At 40.3% G+C, this 20,676-nt stretch overlaps 1 protein-coding gene across 2 annotated transcripts in view; it reads right to left on the minus strand.

Annotated features, from left to right (window-relative positions):
• The window catches only part of LOC119495593 (protein eyes shut homolog), a 102,873-nt gene that overhangs the window by 35,116 nt on the left and 47,081 nt on the right, over positions 1-20,676 (minus strand). For both annotated transcript variants that reach the window (XM_037782225.1, XM_037782224.1), the window contains exon 17: positions 9,388-9,538. In XM_037782225.1, coding sequence (XP_037638153.1) covers positions 9,388-9,538 — 151 coding nt within the window. The remainder of the gene's footprint in view (positions 1-9,387; positions 9,539-20,676) is intronic.

Genomic DNA, 20,676 nt, shown 5'->3' on the forward strand with positions numbered 1-20,676 from the left:
ATTTGAAACAGCCTTCCAGGACGCCTCCCTGAGGCAATCACACGCATGCAACTTCAGGTAGGACTAATTACAGGTACTGTATGGAAATCGCGAGAGCTGTTTTTGTACACACGCACTCATAAATTGAGGCACATTTAAGACTGTAAATATGAAATGCAACCAATTTTAACGTCCAAAGAATACGTACATTGCCGTCTTCGGGGTGCCCGGTGTGTTTTGGAGGTCATTCTCAGCGAAAACTACATCGCCCTACTGTTTATTTTCAAGTCACAAGATCCTAATAAAGAGACCGAAACGATCCAGTATTGCAATCCATGTCTTTGTGTACGGACTGTTGGTGAGGTATGAAACACCACACCATTGTGACTAAAACTCCCTCTTGCTGAGAGCGTTTGAGGCACATTTTGATGCTTACTACAGTAGCTTTGTATTTGGTCTGCTAATGCTGCAAAGACCGTCCCCTATGAGACACAGAGAGCATGCTCACTAAGCAAACAGGATGATGTTACTTGATGAGCTCTCGTGAGCACACTGCACGCTCCACCAGGCTAATTTACATCGGTCTTGCTCTAAGGCAAAGATGACTATTTATAAAGATGACTTTGACTACTTTCCTTGGTCTAGTAGCTAGATAGCTAGGAATATGCCCCACAACTTCCACAGCATCAGCATCACCACACACATACATACAAACAAACAAACAAACAAACACAAAACCACAATGGGTTATAATACGCAAACAAACATAGGAGTGACTCAGAAGAGAAAGAGGCCGGGGTTTGTCTAACGCAGAGATGAAACACTATGTAATTTCTTATTGGGCTCCCTGCGCACCATTCAGTGCTGTGTCTCATAGGACCAAACAATAGCAAATTCCCAACTTGAGGTAAACAAACAAAAACGTATGAATATTTCATTTTCTCCAAATGCGCAAAACCACAATATGGCTGTGATCTTTTTTACTTACTCAATCATCATTTATGCATTTCTTCATCTGGCTAATGCTGTAATCATAAGTGATTTGTCATCTCTAACATCCTCATTTAGACCGCGTCTGGTGTGTGACTAATTCAGTGCAACTGCATTACTGCAACTTTCCCGAGGATCACCACTGAAATATTACCTGCAATGTTAAGGGACCTCGCAAATACTTTCAGCACAGCACCTTTACACAGAGGTATTTGTTAAACCTGATGGTGGGTGTATGTCTTTACTATCCTATTTGAACGCGCCTCCTTCACAGTCCCCCTGCAGAAAATTAATAATGAGGGAGGATCATCATTAAAATATTACTATTGCATAAAACATCTGAAAGTATTGGCAACAGATGGCAGTAAAACCTCATGCACTGGCGCTGGTGCCCTTGCAACAGTTTTCACTGGCTGATAGGCGAGATTTTTTTTTTTTCAAATGGCTTATTATTCTAATCATATTTCAGATTCTTACAAAAAGCAAAATGATAATGTGGAACACGTTAGTGGTGAATTTATAATTTGCAAGTAATTTAGTGATCTAGAGTCAAGAGTCTATTAGTTCTGCAACTACAGACTGTGCTCAGTGGTGTTTCATACCTGTGAGCACATACAATGTAAATGGGTCACACAGATTACATATAAAAGGAAGACGAGCAACACCTGTTACTTTGATATTCTTTTTAGCACAACATGCAGTAGAGTTATACATCAGATATGGCTGAGAAGAGAGAACCCATATGCTTAATAATCAGGCATTATTAACACACCACAGCACCTACTGCACAGGATGTCAGGAGGGATCTGTTTGTTGGTTTTTCCTTAAGAGCAACAAGCCCTGTATCAGACCATAATCTACACCTACACTGACTGTAATGCCTGCTCTGGCTCTGGTGCAGTGACTCTCTCACACGCAGCACTGCAGCATTTGCTGCATAATTTGTGCTGTGACTGGCAAGCCTCAATTAATTTGGGTAGCCTGTGTTCTATCATTATATCTCCAGCAATACAATTAGACAGCACACAGCGAGCCTCTTGGCATTGTGGCTGCACAAAAGAAATTCCAAGTGAGCGGGCAGGGGTTGCTGGTCGCTTCCTCAATGAATCTTTTATGAGACCACTTGTCAATACAACGCTTAATGCTGTGTGATTGATAAACATACGCGCTGCTTCAGATTTGCCGTTGTATCAACAGGATGTGGATTTAAAGACAAAAATGATCAACATAAAAAACTCGCTTTTCACCCAGTCGCACATATGGCGTGGCACTTCTCCAAAATAAATGTTGTTTCCTCATTACTCCTCCAGCGATTAAAACCCAGTGGGAAAGTGGGAAAGGATGGGTTCTGTCCACTTTTATTGTGCAGTTCAGAAAAAGTAATCAATGGCTACTAATTACTTTTCCACATTGCAAAGAGATTACTTTACACATTACTCAGATGAGCACTAATTACAGCAGTGATTATTTCACTTTTGAGTTACCTATAAGCCTATACACATGCTCATATGTGTGCTAAAGTGCAGAGTAGATGGATGGACACTAAACAGCCAAGCAAGCACATTATTAGGGCGATGTGACAGGAGGTGAATAGTTGTTTCTGACCTGACCTCAAAGCGCTAAGGCTATTACGTTTCTGTGACGTTCATTCACAGAACTCTGACTCCTCAGACGCTCTGAAATTTCCTACTACTTTGAAATTTCTTCTCACAGCACTTGTCTGTTTTCTTCCTCTTACAGCAGCTGTTGCTAGGCAACATTTCACACCCACATGTGGATTTTTACATCAAAACAATATTTAATAGTCAGTGAAAAGACTAGGGGCTTTCACAATATCAAATTCTCACTAAACGATTATTGTGGCCAAAATAATTCATAATAACGAAATAACGACAATAGACTATTAAATAAAACTATACAATACTATAAAACATGTTTCAAGATTATTATGTATTAGTGTATTACCCACAACACTGTGGTTTTAATATTTTAGATATGTTGTCCTGTGTTGTGTGTGGACTGTAGCTTTTAAAGCAAGAAGACATTACTTCAGGAGATTTGAGACTTGAGGCAGGGGGGTAGACTGTACAGAAGAAGTGGACGTAGCCACCGTGACGACGTCGCCCATTGGTTTGTGGACTGACGTTTTGAAGCCTCGAGTTTGGCATTTTGGCCGTCGCCATCTTGGTTTTTTGCAACCAGAAGTGACATCAGAGAGTTGAGCGAAGGACAACCGAATGCTGAATATGACATTTTAAGGCGATCAAAATGTTACAAGTAACTTTCATGAAGTTCTAAAACTAAAACATGGGCTACTCCCAGACCGGACAACGCCGTGGTAGCGACCTGTCAATTACAAGGTAGCCACACCCTAAAGCACACCCTGCTTTATAGTCTATTTGAGTCTAAATGGGACCATAATTTACTAAATGAACATCATGCTGTATTGAAGAAGACTTGAAACTAGCGATTGAGACCATAAACTCATGTTTACAATGTTTACTCAGGTAATAAATCAAGTGAGAAGTAGGCTCATTTTCTCATAGACTGGGTGACTTAAAAATGTGTAACCAATGGGAACATTGGTTACAAACTTTTAAGGAGACTGATCCCACTGTTGCATGTTCTCCCTGTGTTAGCGTGGGTTTTCTCCAGGTTCACCGGCTACCTCCTACAATCCAAAGACATGCAGGTAAGGTTAATTGTTGACTCTAGATTGCCCGTAGATGTGAATGTCAGCGTAGATGGTTGTCTGTCTCTATGTATCAGCCGCAGCAGAGCAGCAGTGCAGAGCAGCGGCTGTGAGCTAAGCTAGCCAGCGGGGCACGCTCACATGCACAAACATGCACTAAAAGGCATGCACAGCCAGCCCGGTGATGTCAACAAAGCAAGGAGAAGCTCGGATTACAGCACATACAGAGGGAGAGCGACTTCAGTCTCTGCTCAGGTAGACATTACTCCTCTATATCTTTACATAGCAAATAGTTGTTTACTGGGATATTAAAGCTCTGGGTATCAAATTTAGCACCTTTAATAATAATTAAGTCATTCAAATTTGAATTAATGAAAGATGTATACAGTTACTTACTAATAATCTCACAAATAAGAAATGCTTCACTATGAGACGCCATACATTTTTTCTTTGATCACTGCAGTACACTTTTGTTGGAAAAGGGTGATGGTGCTTTTTGAATTATGAATTAATCTATTGCACAAGAGTAAGGCAAGAAGCAATTTAAGTCTGAACTATAAAAAAGAAATGCAACACTACTCTATCTAATCACCATTTAAGCATACAGGTGAGGTAATTTTTGTTTGGCATTTCAACAGCATCCAACAAAGAAGTTCAGAAAACTGGGAGAAATTTTCAGGTGTAATGGCCAGGTATTCATGCACGGCACCTACTGAAGCGAAATATTTAGAGCATTTTAAACAGAAACAATACGACAGTCTATAAAGACATATACATGAACATCAAAATCCCTGAGTTTCTAGACACAAAATCCTCTGTCATAAAAAAGAATATTCCCAGTAAGAAGGGAGCCAAACTTGAGACACTACTCCCATTCCTTTGACTGAAAAAAAGCACCCACAAAAGTGGCATAAATTTGAATAATCATATCTGCCTGGGACTCTTGAGTTCACCTGTGACAAGGGAAGAAATGTGATGCTGCAGAGTGCTGTGTGTCATCCTCGTTGATCTTTGACTGTGTGAGAATGAAATCTACTCCAACAGTGAATGCTAAGCACAATGGGATTCAACCAATAATGTACACACCCTCGCAAATGACCGAGGGAGCACTTGGAGTCTGCCACTCTAAAACTTTAATCGTAGTAGTATTGCCCCGAACATCCCCAAAGGAAAACATGAAAAACCCAAGCCAACAACAAACATGTCCTCCCCAAATGAAAAATGACACAGCCTCCCCACTGCACGCTGCCCTTTGTGAAATTATATGGCAGCACTGGGTATTTCAGTAGTGGCCTTTTGTCTTGCGAACTTTACAAGCTATAATAGAGTGCTACAAATTTAATTGTAAAGACAAGAATATGTCCAGAAACAGAAGTTTTGAGGGGTTTCACATCTACTATCAATCTGCCTGTCCATTATGCATTCTTTCACTGGTAAACACAATGCACCGTAACACCATTACATCCAGAAAATCTGCATAAATATTCATTGATAGTGCACCTGAATAAATATAAGCTATAATATCCCTCTTCTTTCGAACCATCCCTGCTGTTTCTACACAGACTGCAGCTCTTCTCTGCTCATTTCCAACAAAAGGTCCACCCAGTATGTTTCATGTATACAGCAGCCTGTTTGGATTGTTTGGATCATTTTAGTGCAATCTCCCTCTACAAAAGCTGCTCCACAAAAGGAAAAATGTGCTTCATTCAATTATGTTTACTGTCAGAACGGGCTCATAAATTCTTGATTAAATATTCACAATGTCTTTCATCCCTTTGTTGGGGGTGATTAGCGAGATGGGAGTGGTGTAAAACTGTTAAACGGCGCTCCTCTGTGGCTCAGAGGGAACTGTAAATAGGGGTCAAGAAAGCCTGAAATTCTTTCACAGTGTTTCATGCTGAGTTGTGGAATATATTACCTAAATTGTGTTGCTACGGGAGCGGAAACAATGCAGCAGCAACAGCTGTGCAGACCAGCCACTAGAGGGCTTTTAATGCCATTTAAATAAACCCTCGACATTGTTTGTGTTGTTTTGCACTCATCCTCGTAACTACGAGCAATTATATCATTATCAAAACTGCAATGCATAAATGCCCAGCATGGAAAAACATCAAGAAAGCGAAAAGCTTATTTTCATAGTACAGTGCTGCATGTTGAACACAGGTGTCATACCACTTTTTCCCATCAGGAATGCAGTGTCGGTGCAAAAAAAGAAAGCAAAAAGGCAAATGTTTTCATTTTATGCTGTTGTGTGTGTCTTCTGAACGGTGCTCGAGACGACAATATGATCGGTAGGTTGAAAATAAGAGGTTTATGAGATGTGGAAGAAGGGAAACAATGAGTCTGTGTTACAGTGGCATCAGGCAATTTGCATTTTCCCTGTTTGGTAATTGGAGCTTGGATTATTTACAGTTAAATACGACCACTGCTCTACACTGCATACAGTAGATGCTGACGGCAAGTTGAAGCAGCAGCAACCATCATCCAAGGAAAGGTATTCACTGCTCAAACAACACTAGATGATGTCATGCGCTCATTTGCATATGAATAAAATTGCTGAACCGATCAAGAATAAATAGAGGCAGAGCTCAGCAGCAGGCCATCTCTCTCATTTCCCCCCACTGGCTCACTATGCCCCTCCGTGCCTGAGCCGTAAGCCTGCATTCGGAGACAGAAGATCAGCTGTGCATGAGGAAGCATTGTGATCAGACCTATTTGGATGAGACAAGCAAGTAGTGTGAATGCATGTGGATCAGGTTCAATACTTGGTACCAAATCTGTTGCCAAAAGCTCAGGAGTCAACTGTTCTTCCCCGATAATCCAAAAGAGTAGCAACACTCGCTGCTTGTGGCTTTAAAGAAATCATTTCACCCGGGGGGGGTGTCTTAAGAAATCTTCTAGTGACAAGTGTGGGAAGTTGGCAGAGGTAATTGCATTCATTAATACATTGTCTAACTAAGCTACAACCATCTGACTCCAGCTGAGTTACTGATATGCAGTTCATGCTCTGTGTACCATGTTCCTCTGGCTTAACATAAAAGCATTTACACACTGGGTTATTTCTTTCTATGTTATGCTGTGTACTTGTGTCATGTCATTCATTCAATCTCAAGATTTATTGCGAGGATACAAGCTGTAAATTGTGTGTCTAAGCTAGGATCAGAGTCTTTTGAAATGCTAGGGGGGAAAAAAAATAATCTTTAAAGTTGGACACATCAGTTTTGATATGGATATAATTATATTATTACTATTATTAATCGCTTTGACAAGCAAATATAAAATTATTCTCAGCGAAGGCAGCATTCTATACAACAATGGACCTATGTATTTTGTAGGGCTGTCAATCGGTTAAAATATTTATTCACGATTAATCGCATGATTGTCCATAGTTAATCGTGATTAATCACAAATTAATAAAACATTTTGTATCTGTTCAAAATGTACATTAAAGGGATATTTGTCAAGTATTTAATACTCTTATCAACTCGGGAGTGGACAAATATGTTTGCTTTATGCAAATGTATGTATATATTTATTATTAGAAATCAATTAACAACACAAAACAATGACACATATTGTCCAGAAACCCTCACAGGTACTGCATTTAGCATAAAAAAATATGCTCAAATCATCACATTGCAAACTCAACCCCAACAGGCAACAACAGCTGTCAGTGTGTCAGTGTGCTGACTTGACTATGACTTGACCCAAAACTGCATGTGATTATCATAAAGTGGGCATATCTGTAAAGGCGAGACTCGTGGGTACCCATAGAACCCATTTTCATTCACATATCTTTAGGTCAGAGGTCAAGGGTCCTCTTTGAAAATGGCCATTACTGTTTTACCTCTCCAAAATTTAGCGTAGAGTCCGCTACAACCTCCAAAAGATCAAATAGCGACCGGGCTAAACTGCAAGTTGCGTTAATACGCCAACAAAAATTAGTGGTGTTAAAAACAAATCTGTGTTAACACATTATTATCGCGTTAACTTTGACAGCCTAGTATTTTGTCATTGTTTAAACAAGGTTAAATCTAAGCTTTCTAATGCAAACTAGCTTTTTAAAACGGCACTGTATATGAATATATAATAATTGTACTGCTAAATGTAATTTAAAATCTTTTGAATGCTGTGGTGAAGTGTGCATTTTACTTTAGAGATTCAACTTTAACTGTCACGGATCCATTGACGGGTCATTGAACTAGGCTTGCACTACCAGGCCTCATGCAAGATCTTTTTTTTTTTTAAGTAAAGAAGCATTGCACTATGTGTAATGCAACCCACGCTAGATCATAACAATTTCTGAATAAGTATAAGAAAATGACTGGGTCATTCAGAAGGTGTTAGGTTTGTCTACTGTATGCAGTCTAGATTAGAGGGTCTCAGCCACTTACGTCGAAACGCCCCACAACCATTTACCGAAATGGGCAATTTTCTCAGCAGACTGAATATCAAAGGTTAATGATCCTAAATCTCTCTGTGAACTATCTGCAAGTCATCTACAAGATGCCACGGATGGTAACGGATATTTTGTCCCTTTTTGCATTCATAACCAAAATAATAAAACTGTAGAGTTCGGTTAAAGATATATCCACAGCCTGACATGCAGTGAGCTATAGTTGTTATTTAGCGTAGACCTATTTGCTCGTGCTAACTTAAAGAAGGCAGAAGGTTTGCTTATTTATTCTTGCAATCATGTTAAACAGCTAAGTTCTGCTATTAAAACTCAAATACATACAATGGAATGCCCTTTAACAATTTGTATCGCCATGCTTCAGACAATGATTTAATATTAAGTTCCTGAAAAATTGAATATGTGATTGCAATTTCTGTGTATAATTTTCTGAAGGAGGCAGCTGGCTGTTAGTGCTCACCATGCCAAACCCAACACTGCCTGCACACTGGACAATTTTCGTTGTTTATGTGACTTATTTATTGGACTGCACTGTTCCGGAGGTGCACAAGGATCCAGAGCATTAAAGTTGGGACTTGCCTGATGTAGTGAGCTTTCTCTGCACTCATGTATTACTGTAGAATCAATTCTCTGATGAATACCGATGTGGACCGGTACTGGAGAGAAAAGCTTTCCCAGGGTTTTATCAAAGAGACCATGGCATGCGACCTTGTGTAAAAATCCCATTGAACATAATAAAAGCGGAAAGCACTGAGCACTGCACACATTTTTTAAAGTATTTAAATAGGTAAATGTGCACACTAACACACTAAACACATTCTGTGTATTTTTTTAATTTTGTTTATGTTTTTTCTATTTCCTCAATCCTTGTTTTTAAGCTTATGAAAAACAGAGTGAAGGATGTTGCAATTAATTAATTAAATTGGTTATTCACTTTCTTTCTTTCAACAACACGAGATATGAACATAGACTTTCACGTTTTACAATGTTTTTCATGTTTTTTGTTGATTGAGTTGAGATCAACCATATACACCTGGAAAGGTCATCATTCTACAGACAGAAGGAGCTTAAAATCTTCTCTTGGTGGCTTCTTTACACTGACAAATACTGCATTTACACTTAATACTTCTGCACATCCTACACAAAGAAATCCTGATTTATGAAAACAAGGCTAATAGTCTGAAAATCACGGGTAATAACAGATATCATTTTCAATACTGATCATAAAAAGTGTTAGTTTTAAGACAGTGATAATGACTTTACCAATAGAATATTAGGGAATAGAGAGGAAAGTAGGAAAGACATATCCTACCGGATAGTGATTGGCATCCATCTGTCATTATTGACGATCTGGCCTGCAGCTGCATTCAAAACGTGACTGCCACCACACCCGAGTTTAGCAGCGGGGCTTCCGTCTTGAAGGAACACATGAAGGAACTGATCCCCAAAGTTCTGCTCCTGAGCTGAAATGGTAAGAAAGTGTGTTTAGTAAAGAGTCTCTTTTTTCTGCATTGCCAAATTCAATACATTTATGTAAGCTACAATATTTATGAAATTACTTCAGGCTTAACTCTCAAGACACTCAATTCAGAAAATGAGTCCCCCAGGTGTGTGTGAAATTAAATAAAATGTTTCAACAAGAAGTTGATGGAGACATGGTTAGAAAGAGAAAATGGTTTGACATGAGCACAGTAGCAAATAATTATATTACGCTCAGGGTAAATCCCAATCCATCTGTCCCGCTAAGCAGCAAACAGAGGTGCTATATTTTACCAACGTGAGCAAGTAGGACTCAGAGGAACTTAGACATACCCAGCTAGTAGAACCTGATAAATGTCAGTGTGTTGACCACAAGGCCATACTTGTTGCGATCAATACCTGGTAAATGAAAACCCGACGGAGGATTCCTGCCTGCCAAAAAATGATATTGCACAACCAAAGGGTATGCCTTTGATTCGAGAGGAGTTTACCAAGAATGTGATTCACATTGTTGTGCACTCCACATAATATGCCAAGAGACACACAGTGCACAAACAGTGCAAGGTTTCCTCCCTCCAAGAATAATTCATAACACTGAACGGCCCCAGACATGATATAATAGAAATGGTCTAAGACCACCAACACTCCTACACTTTTTAATTAAAGCATTCAGCTTGGATGATCCAAATGGCTCACCATTCAGTCACTCCTAGCCAAGTGAAAAGTAACAAGACAACAGACAAAGACAATAACCAGAGAGCAATGTACCCAAAGGGCTTGAAGAGCTCATTCGAAAGTGTCTGGAGATACTTCCAACTGCAAGGGCTTGTAGGAAATGACTATTCAAGACTAATCCTGCTTAAATCCCTCAAAACAAGATGTTGTACATCCTGTTCTTGAACACGACGAGAACCATCTTATGTAAGAAAGAAGAAATCGTGGGGCTCCTCTTCCCTCAAACCACCTGTGGAAACTGAAATGATGGACCACAAAGCACACTTTGGAGCTCAGTGTCAGACAGTCCTTGATGCGCCAACCTGGTCCTCTAAAGCTATCTCCGTCTGATAGAGCAACGTCGTTCTGTGATAATGGTTCACAGCACAATGCACAAGGACTGCACCAATATGAGCTGAATCATGTCGGCACACCACCAACTCTGACAAGGTTGGCCATAAAATAAGACCGTCGAATATGTACAGAAACAACGTAGCATAAGTACGGAACACACGTCACAAACGTCACTAAAAAACACGTCACTAACGTAGCTTAGAAACCAAAACACTGGTCTCCTGGCTGAAAGTCCTGTGTTTGTTGGACCCATCCACCTCCTCTCCCGCCCGCATAAGCAGTCTTTCTCACTTTTTATTCTACGTCACTAGCTCTGAGCGTGGCGGATTCATTTACATTGCAGTCAGTGCAGACTACATGACACACCTAAAGCAAGAACGGTGTTATATTACACACTTTTGCCTTATCGTGCATTATCGTGTCATTCACACGCTTTTTCATGCAACTAGGCTGATACCACAGTGCACACATCATGCTGTCTCTGGCTACTAACCATCAGCTTAGTCAGACTCCCCAGTAAAGAAAAAGGTTTTCACTAATCTTTATGGCAGTGGCATTCGTGCAAATATCTCCAAGTATGGATTGCCATGGGTTAGCAGAAGGCATTGACATGTGGCATTGAGTTTTCTGCCTCAAGAGGGAAAGATCCACTTCTGTCCAGGCATGTTCCAGTAGGGTGATGTGGTAACTCTGATTTGCTCATCTTGCCATTAGTTTCTTGCACCCCATAGGTGAGGTGAAAGGTAACAAGCAAGAGGCTATAACAGAAGTTTCTTCCACCATAAATGTCAGGCAGGTCTGATCCCGCCTGGCTACCAAGAGAATGGTCACCAGGTGCTGCAGGTCCAATCATAGCTTGGATTCCAATGAAACCAATGGTAGAAACAACTGCTATTCATCCAAGAAGGTGCATGATTTATTGTTTAAATAAACATTAGCAGGACAGTCACATGACAAGAAGAATGCTGGCAAAGCCCTGCATCTTAATTCCACCTTGGCTATTCAACTGCTGGGAAGAGTCTCAAAACAGGAGTAAGACCTCAGTCTGATTGTGAAGGCCAGAATGTGTCTCAGTTAGTAAAGGTTGTGAGACAGGACGTCGTTATTAGATATACCACCTCCCAGATTCCAGCACGTTATATCACAATGGGAGTTTCTGCTGGGCCTGCAAAGAGTCTCGTGCAAGTGAGACATGCAGTGCAGTGGGGGAGCGACAGACAGCGGCAGCATTAATCCTCCCACACAGGCTACGAGGGTCTTCAGGAGGGAGGCAGAGAGAGGGTGCACAACAGCCCTGCACCGCTGTCTAAGAGGACATGAGAAGAGGGCAGGCGACATAAGAATGCAGCTATGTAAGGGCCAGAGAGGAGATGGAGAGAGAGAGAGCTTGCCACTCTTGTGCCGCTGTCAGGGAAGACATGGTTGCAGGGCAGAGGACAGAACAGGAATACTGCCCTGTTAGAGAGACCTGAACTGTTTTTTTTTTTTTTTTTTGATAAGGCACATTTCACAGCTGGATTAGAGAGACTGACAGGGAGCCAGAAATCCAGAGGGAGCTATTGAGGTAGTGCAACACTTGCATGGTTGACCCCTTGCATTTCACAATGACAATGATAATAGAGCCAGGAATGCTAGGATTTAGACTGAGGTGTGTGGGCTGCAGAGACAGCCGTGAGTCTTCACAATGTGTGTGCCATCTCTCATGAAGTAATGGCATGGGTGGAGGATTTGGACACCAACAGGAAAATGGCGCTAAAGCTGTGCTTGTTGTTTCAAGGCTGCACTGCAACTGATATGAAAGCTCTGAACAATTCCTCAAGGGTAAGAAGGGCATCCAGAAAATCCCCATCTCTTTTGTCGGAGGGAGGCAATGCTTAGCTTAATATGCTGCACTCTGATAATGCATTTTTCTAAGCCGACTTGGAGGTCTTCCCTGTCATACGACTCAACAGGGATGCACTTAACAGTGCCATATTACTAACCACTGTTGCCGAATGGACCACAGGAGGAATATCTTGTTCCGATAATCCACCGTTTCCTCATGCTTGTTCTGTGGACGGGAAGGACTTCTACTCCCTCTCAGTCTCAAAATAGCAGCAGGAGGGACAAAGAAGGCAGCCAAAGTGGCTGTGTAGTGAAACTTTATTTTAAAAAATGCTTTTATTTGCCTGCAGCATTTAGTTAGTTTACATCCTACTTGAAATCACCTTCTGCCACTCATTAATTTTATGTTTATAAAGGTGGACTTTGTATGTGAAGTTCCTCAGGGATCAATTCTTGGTCCCCTGCTGTTCAGTTGGATCATGCTGCCAGGCGGCCATATTATCCAGAGACACGTTTGTTATCATATTTATCCTTCTGACACTTTGTTGTATATATTCCTGTCCCTTAGAGACATAAAAATGTATGTCCAACATGTATACAAAATAATTCTTATCAGTGTGAAACCTCAGTTCTTTCATTTCTCTTAACGTACCACACAGGTAAAACACGCAGGTTACGATATTGTAACTCTAATTCTATAAGCACAGGTGGAGGCCTCTACCTAGGGGCCCTGCACCGCTCGCTGAAAAGGGTTTAGCATAGCAGACAACGGTGTGTGCTGCCTTACTGTGGTAACACTCGTGCACTCTACTGGACTCTATGAGTAATACTCTCCTTTAATCACAAGCATGCATTCTCCCACTGAAAATTTGCACAAGCGTAGCCAGCCAATCAGGATGAACCTTCCCGAATACATGTGGACCCCTCCGTATATTAAGCAGCACACACCGCTGTCTACTACCCTACACCCTCTTCCGCGAGCGCTGTAGGAGCGTCAGGGCCCCTAGGTAGAGGACTCCGCCTGTGCTTATAGAACTAGGGTTACAATATCGTAACCTTCGTTCTAACTCACACAGGCTCCAGTGGGTGGAGCCCGGTGAATGAACGCCCTGACCCAACCACACTGATCCTGACTGGCTAGAGGTTAGTCGTCACAACCAACCAACTTCTTTATAACCTAGGCTACCACAATGGGCGAATGCATGCTCACGATTGGACAAGATTATTACCCATAGAGTCCAGTAAAGGGCGGAGCCTGTGTGAGTTAGAACCTGGATGTAATGCTGAGTTATGTTTGCAACTTTACCAAAGCTGCTACTGCATAAGAGGAAAAAAAAAACATGTTCCAGCGTTCATGTCTTGTTGGTTAACTATACAAGACAGTGGGCTGACTCCAGCTTATTCAAAATGCTGGGCAGTTTTAACAAGAAAGAAAAAATCTGATCACATCTCACCCCTCTTAAGATGTCTTTATTTACTTCCTGTTAATTTTAGAACTGATTATAAAATGTGACCTTTTGTCTGCAAAAGCCTGCGTGGCCTTGCTCCACACATGCGTGTCATTATGACGACCAGGACTCTAAGGTTATCTGGTACAGACCCCTGTGGTTTTTCCAAGGGTTATTAGAAGTTCTTCTTGTTGCTGAAATTCTCTAACAGTGCAAATCACACAAAAAAGTTTCCCTTTCCAATGCATTGATTAGCCTTGTTTTCGTAATTCTTGCTTTTAATAGCAGCTTAATTGTTTTTAATTGCATTTGTTAGCACTGCATGTATGTGCACTTTTAATGTTCTTTGCTCTTTTGTAAAGCAAATTTGACTTCCCTTGGAATTAAATGGACTTCTTTACAATCTAAATCAATAGAATATACGACCCTGCCATAAATTATATCTTTATAAAGCTCATAATGTTCAGTTTTTGCTGACATTGTTGGGAATGTGTAAATTCAATTACATGATTATTACTGAGGTCACAGTTAAAAGTGTTGTTGTACTGGACTGCATTATATTGAGAGGTGTTTCTAATCTTTAGTCCTCCCTATTTACATATATGACGAAGGCAGAATATTAGAAACACCTCTCAGTATAATGCAATCCAGTAATATAATAATAATGCAATATTTGTGGCAGCTGGACAGCATACATTTTAGTTTCCCGTGTGACAACCACAATGAAGTTGCAATATTTACCTCGTTGGTTACAGATGTAACTAATTTTCCTCTACTTCTTTGCATGTTTCTACAAGGTAAACAGTAATTTGTCATATTTTTAAACCATGTGTTTGGCTGATAAATACTGTACTTTGTGCTGGTAAGAGGATGGGCTTCTGAAAATGTATCACGTTCTTCTCTTGCAAGCAGATCTTTAAAGTGAAATGAGGACATCTAGTGATTCATGCTTATTCAAAGAAACACAGCTTTATATCCCGACCTTGACTCCCCTGTCTAAAACTATTATTTTTGACACAATCATTTTTCTGTTTGTGGTGTGCAAGAGAGATTTTTTAAAAACATTTTTCAGACGTGAAGAGAGATTTTTCAGGAAAGCTTGAAAATATAATGGAAATATGCATCAAACGTTGTGTTACACTGCAAAAAAATATAATGGCTGTCAGAGACGTTTTTTTTAGCAGTGCATATACATTTCTTGTGGCTGAGAGAAGGCACAACTTGAAACGTAACTTGAGGTAACAAACAAGCAAAGCGGCAATGTTTAATACTTTCATTTGATGCTTATTTTCAGTAAAGAAGGAATATGACTCTCGAGCATGCAGGCAGCGGGTCTCTCCGAGTTGTTTGTGATGCTGGTAGGAAATGAAGTCACCTTAACCGGTGGGTGAAATTGATGATGTGTTAATCTGAGGTTTTCTGACTGCTGTGCAATATTACTTCTATTATGGCAATGTTCTTCTGTTTTAGAATTTCACAAATGAACAGAAATGTTAAACACTGCAGGCAATTATTTAGCTGTCAAGAAAACCCTACGTCTGTCTGGTATTTTATTGTAGCTTCTTTTTTTAAAAGAGATACCCCAGGTGAATTCTTGTTTCATTTTGTTGACATATTAGAGTCAAAGGTTTTTACAGAGGGAATTTTGGATATCTCTTTTTATCACTCCATAAATCAGAAAATACTGTGAACAGCCTTAAAAAAAAAAAAAAATCAATTTTCACCATGTTTTTAGGATCAAAATGTTCTATAAATCAGGCTCTGAATGATACTGTATATGAACAAACCCCTCTGTAAAAACCTTCAGAATATAGATAGGAATGAAACTGTGAAGTTTGGTGGATGTAAGTGCTACTGAAGTGGAGATTTCTGACTCACAGTATGAGAAAAAGCTCATTTTGGGAAAAAAAGCCTTTAAAGATATGTATTTCATACATTTTGCAAGACACTACATGTGATTAGGGTAAAAAATGTTAACTACTAGATATCACCATGAAACTTCCCCTGCTGATTGCAAATGAGGCATTATCTGATGCTAACTTTCGGTGAATTTAGGAGAAATCTACAGACACAAACAGATAACATGTAGTAAAATAAATACCCAAATGTGTATTAAACTGACTAGTGCATGAAAAAGCAATGTTTTTGCCAAAGTATGTTTGTATGTATAAATGACATGAAAAACATAATTATTCTTGTCACATAATCATCTATCATTATTATTGCTAAACTACAGATTCAGTAGAGACTTGAGAGAGAAACCACAGACGCAATTTCCTTCTGCAACCATGAGCCTTTGTCTCCTTTTCAAAGCAGTTGCTCGCACTTAGCGCCACGTCTCATACATTGACAAATATTATTTATTTACTATAGATGTCAATGTTGCCCCGTCTTTTATTTTTCTATTTTTCTTCTGTAGGATATTGTTCCCTGCTGTCCCCATGGCCCTGTTACTCTGCACCGAGCCTAACAGAGCGTTCGTCCTTTTGTCAGTGCCTGTCACCTGTTCTCTCTCTCTCTCCCTCTCTCTCCCCCACCTCCTCGCATTTCTCTTCTCGAGCTGACAATTGAAGTCCCGGGGGAGACTTGCATGTTTGCTTCGGGGAGAGGTGTAAAAAGGGGAGCGGAGAATAAGGAGCAGGTCTGGCGAAGAGATTCTCTGCATCTCAATGCATGTCTTTTGGTTCTCTTCTGATTAACTTTGTCTTTTTGATCTCAGGAGTTTTCTTTTCAGTTCCTCTGATGTGAAAAAGATGGTGCACTATGAGCCAGGAAGCTTTACTAGATAAAAGGCACTGTGCCCTCTATGTATGCTTTCTGAACATTCATCTCTTTTCATGACACGGCTCCCAGTCTGCCTTCTGGCTCCTGTATGCTGCGGCAATGAAATATTGTAAATACGGTTATGGAATAAAGAATAGGAGTGGGTTTAATTGAAATGACCAACTTAGAATTATGAATTTGTTTTTCTTATTTACTTTAGAGTTAACATCCAATCTTGAGAGTGAAAATGGCATCATGTTGTCACAGCAGTCATTATTTTTCAAGCTAATCTGCAGAGTAAATCTGGGAAGACTTAGACAAGCAGTGACTTAAGATCAGCGCGGCCAGATAACGGTTGGCAGTGGATATATGACAGGCTGGAGGTGAAGCGATTTCGCTAGCTTGACATCAGGCACAATCTAATTCACTTGACACACATCACATCTGATAACTAACTTCAGGCATTTTTCCAATGTGATCTTCCTCTAGCTAGCTCCACTGAGATGCTCTTCATCTCTCTGGTGAGTTACATTTCTCCCCATTTTAAGCTCTAAAATAAAAAAATTCCATATGCAGGAAAATGTCCCACTGGTTACTTTTAATGTGTCTTTATTCTAAATAAATGTATGTATTAAATATTTCAAAAGATATTACAAAATATATTGATAATGTCCATGTCTTTATTATTACAGATCTGAAATGCTGTTTGCTATTCATGTACAGTGTACAAATAGGGATATCATAATTACTAATTAGAATACTACGGGAACAACTTGCATCGTTTGATCACCATTTCTTTGGTGTATTTATATATTTATTTATTTATGTATTTACAAGTTTATAAATGCAAAGTTTTTCATATAAAGTGCATGGCGTTTGACAATACTGTAAAGATATCCTCAATCAAGTGATCGAGAAATATACACCTCAGCTCCCTATAGCTGTGTTCTTTTTGTTCATATAATGTGCTGTTTTTACAAAAACAAACATTAATTCAAATACAAGGTAACGCACGGACAGCTCTGTTTTGCAATTATTCTACTGCTCTATCCTCAAACCTATCATTTGACAGTTTCTGAATAAAGTCTCCTACACTTTCCAAAACTCAAACCACTGAATTCAACGACAAATAATTAAAGGCTTGTGCCTACACACACTTGTAATATAATAAATGGGGCTGTCAATCGATTAAAATATTTGATCGTGATTAATCGCAAATGAATCACACATTTTTTATCTCTTCAAAATGTACCTTAAAGGGAGATTTGTCAAGTATTTAATACTCTTATCCACATGGGAATGGTTGGTACCAATGGATTTCTTAGGTTTATCTAGTTTCGTAGGATACCAGTATCTTCACTATAGCTTTAAAACTGAGCCTGCTACAACCTCAGAAAGATTGATTGCATTAATGCATTAAAAAAATGATTGGCGTTAAAATGTTTTTGCGTTAACGTGTTATTATTGCGTTAACGATGACAGCCCTAATAATAACTATTATATTTGAAAAGAGAAATGTTCTATCTTTTAATTTATATTGAAAAAAGTACACATCTAATAGGAAACACGGCACACCTCTCTAATTATGCGCCTGTGTCAGACAGGATAATGTATATTTGTCTTAAAATTGATAGTACCATTGCCTATGTGTATTTAAGGCTTAGCTGGCTGACCTTTCAAGTGCACCAACTTTATATAAGGCACTAATTTAGAGCCCTATTAGATTCTGAGAGCTGACTAATTAATAGCTCCTTAAATACAAAGATTTAAGTCTTTGGTGGGACACTAAGGCACTCAGCAACCATCGGGGGAGGCCAATGTCAGCACAGAGAGAGAAAAGTCAAGCTATTATTACTCCAAGGAATGCAAGACTGCTTTATGGTAAAAGTACAAAAAAGTTATTATCTTTGCACACTATATAGCCTGAATCTCGTACCTGAAGGGAATAGTTCCTGTGTGTTAAAGATGCAGATGCATCAATTGTATTTAATGAATTAAAATTACTTCTTTATAATTGTAGGCAGTGTCACTAACATCACGTTTTGGGGCGGCATTTTACACTTGGATTTGAGCTGCTCACCGCCAAACGTCAGTTATTGGAGCCAGAAAATCAAAATTTGAATCAAAGAAGAGGAAGTGCAGATGAACCCTGCGGTATATTGCAATGTTGAACACGTCTGTAAATGTAAATGAGAGGCCACAAACCTGTACACAATGTCACAGATAAGGGGTCGATCTAGGTTACACCGGCAAGATGAATGTTGTGATGTCTGCGGAATAAATCACCCATGATCACCACACAATGCACGGTGGTTACAGTTCTGTTGGACTCGCACCTAACTCGCTGTGCTGTGTCACACGGGGGACGACGATAGCCTCACAAGATCAAGGTGGCTGCAGTTTTCAGAGCGAGGAGCTGTGGCTGCGGTCCACCGAGACACACAGTTGGATGTTTTTTGGAGTCATTAGAGGAGAGGCAGCTCCAGGCATTCATGTAGTGGCTTCACCTCTAAGCTGGCTGGTGCTTAATATATGCATAAATACTATGAACAGATGTATAATACACACAAAGCTGGATAAATGGAACAAGGTTCTCATGGCTCAGCTTTCTCAAGCCCTAAAAAACTACCGACTCCTCTCCTCCCAAAACAATGCTCCATTGTTTAGAGGGTCTACTCAGTGGTCGTCAGGTCTACCTATCCAAATCTCCTTCTGCAACAAAAGAGAGAGTGTATGTGTGTGTGTGTGGGTGCAGCTGTGGGAACAAAAGAGCTGGCAGGAGGTAGATGTACAATGTAGAGCTCACGGTTGAGGTAGAGGGTCAGCCCAATCCTCGCTCCCCGTGTGACCGACCAGCTCTTGCCTTCTTATGAGGCTTCCTTTGTTCGCTTCTAGGTTATAGCTCAGATCATCATCAGCGAAACAACAAAAACACACGGCTCACAGCTGTCCACAAAAGGCAAGGCTATCTGTTGTCCTTCACCAGAGCGCCATGCACACTTTTCCTTCTCTACAATTCTTTTCTCACACAACATTCGGTTGAAAAAGCCTGTTGTGAATGTCGTTAACTACATAAAGTGACCAAGGTGTATAGTGGCTGCCAGGAGTAAAAACTGGTCACATTCTCTGAAAGATTAAAAGAAGAAATAAAGTCTCAGTGCTTCCTGGCCTTTCTGCTGAAGCCTTGGAAACGCAGTACTAATCTTTGTTTCCCACAATTCCCTGCAACAGCAATAGATGACTCATGGTGCTGGTGTCACAGGCCGTTCTCATTTCCAGGGCATCAAATACCGACGCTTTGTCATACCCGTCGGCGGGCGATACTGACACACAAGGCACCCTTTAGTGCCTGTATGAGACGCACCGGGCTTTCAATTAACTACAATGTAAACCCATCCGCGTCAATATTAAACGCACAGAGAAAGTGGTTGAGTTGTGTTGTGACATAGTTATAAGACCGAAAAGACACATAAGGTTGGGTGATATGTTAAAATTTTCCAACTGGTCATCATCAGCTCAACAACCCGCGATTGCCGGTATATTCGCACAGGTGCGTGTGTGTGCGCGACATGCACCCCCCCTCCCCCTCCGCCATAGTTTCAGCTGGGAGATCAGCTATTCTAGTGGTGGAAAATCGTAAAACGCACTTCATTGATAATCGACAGAAACAACATAAAACTCACCAAAACCGTCTTGGTTAGTCTTTCCAACAATCACCAACTCTGTTTTTGTCTAAATAAACCCATATTTCAACGCGTTATATGTGAAAATATGCCGGCTCTGCACGTTATTTTCCCTCGCTGCATCTCTCTCCGCCCGCTGAGAGACTCTTCTGAGGCAGACCATTACATTGGCAAAATAAAATGACAAAAAAAAATGAACAAAAATAATCAACGCCGATGTACTCAGCCAATTGCCGATTGGCGATATATTTGTCCAATCGCCCAACCCTAGTGGACTGGGCCAACAAACACAAGGTTTTCATCCAGAAGACCGCTGTTTGTGTCCCGTGTGAAACT

Source organism: Sebastes umbrosus, chromosome 10 (genome assembly GCF_015220745.1).
Source record: "Sebastes umbrosus isolate fSebUmb1 chromosome 10, fSebUmb1.pri, whole genome shotgun sequence".
Classification (NCBI taxonomy): domain Eukaryota; kingdom Metazoa; phylum Chordata; class Actinopteri; order Perciformes; family Sebastidae; genus Sebastes; species Sebastes umbrosus.